This window comes from Cephus cinctus, unplaced genomic scaffold (genome assembly GCF_000341935.2).
Source record: "Cephus cinctus unplaced genomic scaffold, Ccin1 Ccin1_scaffold0227, whole genome shotgun sequence".
NCBI lineage: Eukaryota > Metazoa > Arthropoda > Insecta > Hymenoptera > Cephidae > Cephus > Cephus cinctus.
In genome coordinates, this window is record NW_014332943.1 from 221,734 (window position 1) to 232,719 (window position 10,986).

General features: G+C 46.4%; 1 protein-coding gene across 4 annotated transcripts in view; it reads right to left on the bottom strand.

Annotated features, from left to right (window-relative positions):
- Positions 1-10,986, bottom strand: part of LOC107265504 (transcription factor Sp9) — a 20,053-nt gene that overhangs the window by 1,415 nt on the left and 7,652 nt on the right. For 3 of the 4 annotated variants that reach the window (XM_025082772.1, XM_015735012.2, XM_025082773.1), the window contains exons 2-3: positions 804-1,809; positions 6-735 (exon numbers count right to left, since the gene is read on the bottom strand). In XM_025082772.1, the coding sequence (XP_024938540.1) occupies positions 6-735; positions 804-1,809 (1,736 nt within the window). Of the gene's footprint in view, positions 1-5; positions 736-803; positions 1,810-4,070; positions 4,922-10,986 lie in introns of those variants that run through there. The other variant, XM_015735013.2, reaches the window with a different exon arrangement.

Consider the following 10,986-nt stretch of genomic DNA (forward strand, 5'->3'; position numbering starts at 1 on the left):
CGGCCGCGGCGACCACGGCCGCCGCTGCTGCGGCTCCGGGTCCCACTGAACTCAGTGCATACTCATCCCTGCGTGAGGATGATGGTGCGCCGGGACGGAGGTTGCGTGATGATGAGGATGGTGCATTAGAGGAGGGAGATGTGGGTGATGGGGATGGTGTGAGGGCGTCAGGGGCGGAGGAGTCATCTGCATCGGGGTCATGGGAGTTGCCGGGGGTTGACTGTTCTGGGAGGGATTGCCCGTGTTGTTGGTGTTGGTGGAGGTGTTGTTGGTGGTGTTGGTGTTGTTGTTGGGATTGTGATTGTTGGGATTGTGGCTGGTGTTGGTGGTGGTGCTGTTGTTGGTGCTGGAGTCGTGGGTTGTTTGTGATTGAGGTTGATGATGATGATGGTGATGGTGGTGGTGGTTGTGATGGTTGTGAAGGTGATGGTGTGGGGTTGGCTGTGGCGCCTGAGGATGAGGTGGAAGTGAGGCTGCCGCCGTTGCCGCTGCCGCCGCCGCCGCCGCCGAGGACGAGCTGGAAGTGGGACTCTGCTGGCTCGCGTTGTCCTCGCTGTCTGAGCAGGACTCGGCCGAGGAGCTCGCTGCTCCCTTGCCTTTGCTGCCTGTGCTGGTGGTGCTGCTGCTGCTGCTGTGCGTCTTGACGTGCTTCGCGAGATGGTCGCTGCGCATGAACCGCTTGTTGCAGACCGGGCAGGCGAATCTCTTTTCGCCGGTGTGGGTTCGAAGGTGCCGCTGCAACTCATCCGAACGTGTGAACCGCTTGCCACAGAAAAGCCAGTTGCAAACAAACGGTCGCTCACCAGTGTGCCACCGCAAGTGGGCCTTCAGATGAGACGTCTTCCCGTACACCTTGCCGCAGCCGGGTATGTGGCAGCTGTGGATGTTCTTCTTCCTGAGATGGACTCCCGCGGGACCCAATCTCTCGGCCTCTTGGCAATTCGGGCAGTCGCAGGTCGCCCTGCCCGTGTATCGTCTCTGTGACCTGGGCGAGGGCGCCTGGCCCGCGACGACACCACCGACGGCACCCCCGGCCTGGGGGCTGCCAGCTCCACCGCCAGCGGAGCTAGCGTGATGATGAAGCCCGAAACCGGGCGGCCCGCCGGGCAACATAGACTTGTACGTGTCTTGCAGGAGATTATGCCCGGCAGTCGTCGAGGTTAGCAGGTGGTTACCAGCGAGAGCGAGACTCGTGGAATAATCGGCGGCGGCGGCGGAGTAGTTCGCCATTTGAGCGGCGTGAACACCAACGCCGACGGTACCGCTCACGTCGAGCCATCCCCCCGCCGTGGCGGCACCGTGAACATCCCACCAGCCATCGCTGGCCTTGATGCCGCCGTGCGCGGCTCCTGGCATCGCATTGAAAGGCCACGACTCGTATGGATGTCTCCCGTATACGGAACCAAGACTTGCTGCGCCCTCGACCTTCCCAAGAATACTGCTCTGATGGGGATGATGGGGATCACCAGCTGGTTGAGCACTAGCTGTCCCGGGAAAGTACAGATCGCTACCGTACTGCGGCGCTGTAGAGGCACATGAGGTTACCGGCGCCCTGGCGTAGCCACCTCCAGTACTTCCGGCGCTGCTAGTCGCCGTCGGTCTTTGCGTCACTCCCGTCGTCGTGCAGCCACCGCCGCCACTCCCTGTACTGTGCTGGGGTGAGCTACCGCTGCTCTGGGGGCTCTTCTTCCAAGGATGAAAACCCTTGCCCACGGCCGCGTCGGCCAGCGGCGGTGGACTCTTGCTGCTCAGTTTGTTGCATTGCGCAGCCAACATGGCCAGTGGCGTGCCTCTTAGACCAGGATGATCCTGAAACATGCAAAATGAAAGTGGTGCTATTAGAGACACAGTCATATGCCATACTACGCTTTCTCTTTGCATTCACCTCAAAGCTATAAGATAAACGTAACATTAAGTTAGGAACGACTCCATGCTGTTACACGTATAATGCTCTTAATAGCGCTGCACTTGTAGTGGTAGTAATGGGGGTTGATGGTAGCGGTTCAAGGTCCCCAGACGTAATGAGGCCCGGGGCGAATCGAGCGAGCTCATCAGGGGCAGTTTCATGCAAATCATGCTCGGGGGACTCCGGACTCTCTGTCAGCGGCTACCGAAAGGCAGGCGCCTCGGGAGGCTGGAAGGGTCCAGAGGGCCGACGAGCCGATTCGGACGGAAAGGTAAAGCAAAGGGTCCGCGGAAGCAGCAGGAAATTAAAGTCTGGCGGCCCGCGGCCATTAGCAGCCGGCGCCATCGAGGCGACACGCCCCCACTGAGGTCCTGCAACCTGCTCCAACACCCGAGGACCTCGGAGACTCATACAGCGCCACTTCGAAGATAACCCGACAAAGAACCGAAAACGAGAAATCCAGTCAACTTACACGTCAAAATATGAATAACAAGAAGCAAACCTAACCTATAGCCTCCACTGACACTCTGCAGCTACCCTCCCCCACTCTCGTGCCTATTGGGTCATACCTAAAACAAGCTAACACCCTAAGGAACGGAAGCAAACCGGGAAAGCGAAAGGCACCCCAGAGTACCAAGCGTGGGTGCGCCAGGGGTTGAAAGGCAACGAGGGGAGCGTATTTCTCCGGTGTACGAGCCACGCCCTCTTCAAGCTCGCCGGTTGCAGGTTATACCTAGGCTAGGTATTGATCCGGTCGAACAATAGGACGAACCCTCCGGAGACAGGGACATCTCTTCCAATTAGCTCCTCGCAAGCTTATAGACTCGAAGCAGCCACCTAAAGCCCGGTACATACATACATCCATACATACCCTCTCCGTAAGCGCTAAACTACGTGACTTCAGTCGATGCGATCTGACCATCTCTAATGAGATTATAGGTGAGAGAAGGACGGCGATAGAGAGTGAAGCCATGAACGAGCAATAGAGACAGAAGAGTGGGTACTCTATAATTATTTCGCACTCAAGGAAAATCACTCGTTACCGCGGCACGAGCGAAGGCGCCTTAAAGTCGCCGATCGCACTCTGCTTAACAACCTATAGGCTTCTTTACCTACTGCCAGAACCACAACCCTCAATTATCCTGACCCCTAGACTTCTCGATGGGCTACGGCGTACCCACCCTTGTACGCTGATCTTTTGCGCGACCATACATCATCCTTGACGAAGAACTCGATAATCAGACATCGACTTTGAAGTACAGAAACTGAATGAAAATCGAATGAGAATGAAACCTTGTGAAATTATACGGTTGGAAAATCTATCCTAGACCCAGGGTGGATTTTGGGCCTTGAGTTTAACGGAGTAACTTTAAAGATCACTCGGTAGCCGAAGTGGTCCAGTTCTACACTTTACTCTCGTGTCGGCAGGCTTGAAAGGAGTCACCGTATAGTGTTGGGAATATGGGCACGGGTTCGATCCTTTGTTTTAGCCGCGTGACGTCACGCCCATCCAGACCCAGCTAGGACTAATAACAGGCAAGGTTATGTGCCACGCATAAATTAAAATTCTGACTAAGGCCCCGGAGGTCCGATGGAGTATTTTCCAGGAATTTTCAAGCCTCGAAAGACACTTCCTTTGCCCACCGATATTAAATAGTCCAGGGTCCTGAAGTCGTCGTCAGGTTGTTGATAGGCCAAAAGCTTTTGTGTACATTTACGACCGGTCGCCCAAGCGTGACAGCTGCCAGGAGGGGGGTTGTACGTGGTGGTTTTTCGTAAGGATAGTTGACAGCCACTGACAGACTGACGAACGAATGGACAGGGAGGGTGCGAAAGGCGTTCTGGTAAACGGAAGGGGTACCAACCACCGCCACCACCACCTTGCGGCAAACCGCAGCTGACGACTGTGTCAAATGGCGGCGAAATACACCACGCACTTTGACGCTATATACATATATTTTTCCAGCCATCTACTTAATTCTTTAATTATTTACACGGCAAAGCCCGCTACCCTGTATTAACATACTGATTCGATGTCATTTCTTAGGATGGCACTAATGCGACTTTCGCGAGACCCTGTCAACTCGCACCAGATTGATAGCGCGTACGATCGAGCAGTTGGCAATTATTTTCTGCTTCCGAGTAAAAACCCTATTGGACTCACCGTGTGCATCGTTGCACCTGCCATTTAAGAGACTTTACGCAATATTCTACAGCTGGCCCTCGAGGGATGCTTCCTTGCAGAATGGCATATCGCGTGTCCTGAACTCTTCGAGGTCCGACGCGCACCCTAAGGAACATTTCTGAACAAAGGAAACATCTTCGTATAAGGGTAGACGAATCTAGGGTGACTACGAGGTGCCGATAATGATGAAGTGTGATAATGAAAATACAGTCTGTTACAAAACTAATAGTCCTTGTCAGGCTATGCATCCTATACCAGGTACGATATACGATGTTGAAAACTTAAATACGTTTTTTTTTTGTTTCACTTACACAAGTAAGAATTTCAGGGAACAACTCACGTGTCATTGTAGCTGTTATCTCCGTGCGGGTACCAGGGTACCTCGGTACATAACTTGGTATCGGGTATCAAGTGCGATTTACGTAATTTTATATGGACTAATATTTTCTTAGGACCATGAGTTTTAATGATCTTATTCATGAGTGACTTCAGGGCCTGATAAAACGGGGCACCGTCATCACGCGCCATCACCATGATCTAACCGGCGACCCAAGCTCTTGGTCCCAAAAGTCCCCGTTAGTTTTCGGCCGAGAGAACGCTGTGGCTACCTGATATATCCCCTTCTAAATTATGGTTTTTAATTAAATCCATCGTGAGAGCACACTACTATTTTTCGTGGTGCCCTCTTGCAGCAAGATGGGTAACCTAAACCTATTGCCGTGGCGTCTTCGGTGGCCTGAGGCCAACAGGGAGCCAGTTACGTTTTTATTTCTTGTACGGAGTAAATTGTCGAGTTCCCAGTCATTCCTGGTACTGCATAGCAGATAGTCCATGGTCATTCTTTTTTGCGAAATAAGGAAAATGAATGATACAAAAAAGGCAACCGATGGAACAATGACCAACTGGTCCCAGCTTATTCGAGTGCGGCTTAGGAATAAAGTGCGAAGAAGATGGTAGGAAAGGCCGAGAATACCGAGAGAGACAAGAGTGCCAATTCATTAGCACTCGTAAATCTGTCACGTTGCCAGCGTTGAATATTAAGCGGGCATTAACAGTCTGGCTATAACTCCTGGCCAGTTAACGCTGTTACCCGCCACCCTTGTATGCTGATCTTTCGTATGTATAACGGTACCATCCCTTTATCTAAATAAATTCTCTTAACATATCATTAATATTCTCCGACCGGCCAAATAATTAAATAATTAATTGCAAAACCCAAGAAAACTATGTCTATGATATGAAATTTAAAACTGAAAAATATAAAAAAAAAAATTAAAATTTTTCGAGATTTTTTGAACAACACACTATCGAGATGGTAATTCCAAATAATGAAGTAACATGATATTCCCACCAGCGTTATTACTGTTGCTACTTTTTGTTTTTCCCAAAAATACCTGACCATTTTTCAGCGTCACGTCTTCATTAAGGTAATGAAAGTGCAGTAAATCTCGAGGAGGAAAGAAGCGTGGCGCGGGCCCTCCCTCCGTGGAAATAGCTACGAGCTCCGAGGGACGGAAGCGGTGCATTTGCATCGAGTAATTTAGTGCAGCATAAAATCCTTCGGTCAATTAGCAGACGAGTGTTTCATCAATCGTCCTTAGTGACCAGAAACTACTGAGGTCAAAATAAAAAAAAAACACTACTACACGCTGTTCGCCCTTTGACAATTATTTTTTCCCTGGTCATTCTTTTTTTTTTTCGAAATTTCCAAAACGGTAGGCCGACTTCGCTCTTACGGATAATGTAAAATATTCCAAAGTCTCTGAGAATAAAGTGTATATCAGAAGCTCCGCATTAGCATATAGACGGAGTTGCCTTCCGGCGGTCCTTTATTGCCCTTGTGGTGGTAGCAGCGAAGCCCTTCAATTTATTAACGAACTAGTTCTCAGGGATACTACGTGTGTTTAGTCCTCCGTTCTTGTTAGTTGCATGGAACAGGATGAATTCTCGCAAGAGTCAACTATATTGGGTTTTCTTGGAACACGGCAAACATGGCAGACACGATATTCCTAGTAGGTCATATGTTTTATGACGGCGAGTTGTAATAAAAATTTTTTCTCGTCACTGCACAAAAACTAGTGAATTCAGTCAAGAAAAATAAGAAAATAATTTTTTTTTAACAATTACAGTTAAGGATTGTAAAAATGGTCTCTTTGCAGAGTCCATATATGTATAGTGACTATGAGAGTCATTTTCGATGAAATTACCGATTAGCGAACATCCTTTCAATTAATTCCCGTGAAAATTGATATGTAAATCAATACAAGATGAACATTGCCAAAGACGTGGTAATTACAACGAGATAAATTAAGGAGGACGTAACATCGAAAAGGGCGCACACGGGTGTTGGTATTTAAATGAAAGACTCGATCGCCATCTCTGTGTCGTAATTCCGTCAGGTCGTCACGCAACATCTGCCACGACGGACCACACTTTATACCTCACGCATTAACCTTCCGATCCCGGACTGGGATGCCTTGATATACTGTCTTTTGTCTCCCTGTATGCTGCGACGTAACTTTTACGAACCATCAAAAACGAAAAAATATTCATATGTATCGACAGGACCACCCACGATATTCTATTCTCTGTTTTACCGACACTCAGAGTATGGTTTTACATAAGGGACTTATTCACGCAACCCTTAGAGAGAGGACCCCTAAAAAAAGAGGAACCGGCCCCTTGGAACTCGCTAGATTCTAGTTGTACGAGCTTGATCAGGATTTAAGTAATTATAAAATCCCCAGATTACCAAACACGCGAAATGTCCCTAGAATATGACACATAACGAATAAACACGAAAACAGGAATTCGATAGAGAATGCTAGAGCAAACGCGATGCGAGTTCGGCACGCGATGCAGCCATTTTCCTATTACCAAAAGATTCTCAGCTCGTCAGCGATTCTTCGCACAATTGCAATTACTCGATGCTCGTGTTATCGGTATTGAAGAAAAAAATGAGCAAATAAGATTAAAAAATATGAAAACAAACGAGTATGTTCCTGATCAGCACGCAGGAGGCAATATTGCTTGTACACGATAAAGAAAAAAAGAAGTTGCGAATATTAATCCCCTAGGCCTTCTACGCGGAGTAATCACGCACACATACAAACAAGTTTCAGCTGCCATTACTGCATTATTTATTTATCATGTTTGCAGAGCCGGCCATTGACGCGTCGTCTTCAGAGCAATAATACTCGTGCTCGTTAAAACTGCACGATTTGAATTTAAGCAGTGACAAAAGGTTCATTATTCAAATTTGCCGGTTTTAACGGTACCGTCAGAACCCATTCGTCAACGTGGCAGTTCGTTGCTCGGTACGTTTTACAAAATGCAAAAGAATACTAGTATATGCTCACGTTGTAATATATACTAAATGCATCACACTACAATGAGCATTAAGTGCTACATATATGTATATCCGTGTAACGTAAGGCAAGTAAGGTCCGCGCGTGCCCCGACGTTTCAGGTTAAGTAAGTGAGCAAAGCAATTTGCCGAGATGAGCATAACGGCAGCGCGCTGCAAAATTTCCATGCGAAGCCATAATGACACGTCCTGACTCTAGCCGAGTGTTACGAATGGCGGCGTTTGTTGCCGCAAACTGCCACTAAATCAACGAGAGCGATAGGCAGGACTCTGTGCCTTCAGATTCCCGGACGATCCTGTGCAAACACTTGGTGGCTGGTAAGTACGTTTTTGTTTGAATTCTCAAAGATTAAAAAAGAACAACAAATTCATACTCCTCAAACAAATGCATCTTGGTAAGACTGTTGGACGGTTGTATAATTTATTGGAATTATAGAAAACTTTTCTTCTTTTTAGGTTATCTTGTAGAACACTTGTACAGGTTTGCCAGACCACTAGCCTGACTACACTATCGTTTCATCTCCTTGACTTTCTACAACTTGTCTCGTGCGCTTCTTATACGGTTTGCTGGGTCGATAGCTTCATTCTCTGCACGTTGGCTGATTCGTTCTACATGTACGTACATAGGTTTCTTGTTTCATACATCATACCGAGTAACGGGTGAAACACATTGACAGATATAATGAATTTGAACGTACCATAAAAGTAAATCAAAGAGAAGTATTGCTAAAGTGAGTTTCAAACTGCATTTACTTATCGATTCTAGCCTGTACTGTAAAACCGTACACACGTAAATATTAAAGCCTGGCTCACGGTGTAAAACAAGCGAAAGCAAAATTGACTAATTCCTCGCAAAGGTACAACGAAGTACTCTGCCGGAGACATAGATGGAGATTGACCTGCGACGTTTAACTCGTTTTTCTCCCGCTAGATAGCGCTAGTTGTTGACGGTATTACTTGGTATTACTGGAGGAACAACTAAAGTGAAGTGGCGTGGGTGGGCACGCATTTACGGTTTATCAGATCATCGCTATTGAATCACTCCATTAGGAGCAAATATCCCATAAGCCACCCCTAAAGGAGTCTCTGCTCTATGGGGTTCGGGTCCTTTCGCTCGAGATCACTGCAACAGACTGTGACATATTAGGCCACCCTCTCTCGACGTCATCGTCCCCCTATAAGAGCCCCAACCGTATACGCCAGAGGGCTTTGTGCGGTCCTGTGTGTCTCTTGCAGATTTATTGTTTTGCTATTTAGTGGTCGAGAGAGAAAGTTATAACGAGCGAGTGGGTCTCGTGGGAAGATGTGACACTAGACTGCAGATTTGAGGGTTAAGTGTTTGCAGTTGGTGCCACGTATAAATGAACAAGTGAATAATGACTTTGATCGCAATGGTGGACCTTGTATAATTTTCCAGCTATAGGTTATTAATATTATTGTATTAATTATCAGCCCCTCCACGTGGTTACACATCCGCTTTTGTGGCAGGTGTCTGCCAACCCCTGTGTGACTGATGGTTTCACGATTCACGAAATTTATCGGGAAATTCATCGAGGTCATCGAAGCACCGGGGGTGAGTATTTACAAGAGGGATGTTCATCAAAATTCATGAACTTCTCGCAGGCCTATATACGTGTGTATATATGCGTGTGTATATATATATATATATATATACCTGCGAAAAACGGCTCTTGAAACATATTTTCTCCCTTTTCTCGAAATACTTGTACGTCATATTATTTCTGCTCTTTGAATCATTCACCGTTTTATCCTACAGCTGAATACAACTCATGTTTATTGCACTTCTATGGCTTTTATACCCCATGAATTTAACTCAATTTTATGGAACTTTTCAGCAGTTAGTAACTGCCTCTTTTTTATAGTACATCCGTAATAATTATAAAACGTAAATATTTTCTTATTTGTTCAATTCACTTCATATGTATAATACAATACTAAATTAAGAGCAGCTTACGCCTATTCCTTGACATATGTCGTAAAGTCATCGTATAACAAAATATAGAGAAAAGTCGATACAAGAATAACTCGCAGGAAGTGCTGGATATTATTTTGCATATGCCAATGCATATAAATTATAGTATTAATAGTCAAGCGAATACCTATCGATACCAATATATAAATGTCCTTTACAATTATCCTCATTACTCTGAAACGCGTAATGCAATTGGCAACATTTCCACCGTGAGACACGCGATCTCACCAAACTGCATAAATATTGCAGGGTGCAATATATTATATTCCGCGAAAGTTGATGGCATTGAGCGATTGCCGGTAGTCCATCTTGTATTTTTTTTTTATATTTTCTTTTTGAATTTTTTCTCCCCGCTGCCCTTTTTGCCCTCCGTCATTTATTAGCTTCTGAAAGACTGTGGAACCTGCGCGCAATTAACGATACGAGTGTCCGTACGTTTTTATTTTTTTTTTTTTTTGTATATATTCATCTCAGTTCCAGGAATCGGTGAGAAAATTTATCATGCGATTCATCGAATTTGGTACTGGCTTCACTTCTTTATATCGGTTTCTTAATCGGTGGGTATAGCCGGGTATGCCGTAGGAAAGGTAATGATATACCTTTGAGTACTGCTTGGTTATCGGCATGCTGCTGGTGCAATTACCGCAGACTCGTTTACCTCAAACGCAGGATGTAGATACGAGTGAGATAAGACAGTTGGCCGTTCGACTAACGCAGTTTCCATAGCCTTTCCGATTAACGAGTGAGCGTGGATTTACGTTTGAAGAATAATTTTTGGCAGGAGTCTGTCAAATATATTTTTACCCGATTGAGGAGAACGATTGTCCTTTTACATTTTTTTTTTCCAGTAAAATTGACATTCTTTTATTAGAAGAAATTACATTTCGATAGTGAAGATTAGATTTTAAGATATCTACAGGTAATTGTTGACTGACGTAATGCAACTATAGGGGGACTATTATGAAATAAACGGTGAATATAAGAACCCTGTATATCGGACTCATGTTGGACTACGTATTCCGGTACAGTCTAAAGGTTCCGTCGTTCTACTGAATTTTCCGTACAAGTATTTGAAAGAGAAAATTTTGATATCTCAAGTTTTTCTTCCCAGCTCTTCAGAGCCGTCAGACTCGATTGGATCTATCCTGATAAATAACCACAGAGTGCTAACGGGGTGGTATTAGGGTGTTTGGTGTTTTGGCTCGCGCCACGGGGGGCTCAAGACCCCCCGTGATTTTCCCTTCGGCACGTTGCTCGCTTCCCTTTCTGACATTCTTAGCGGCTCAGCAGTTCGATATCACTTGAAAGGTGTCGGGCCCCTGGGGCATTGTTCTCTCTTTTGTAAGAGTCCGCGAGTGGGCCCAATGACGTAGCGATTATAACCAGCGATAACAGCGCGCTTCTAATTCGACGTATCTTGCGCGTCAGGAACATCCTTTACTCTGGTTCAGGGATCAGGCCCGATTCTCTTCTCTTTCAATTACCCTGCCAGGCCCCAACGAAGCAGTTGCATCTTGCTGATAGCCCCCCCCCCC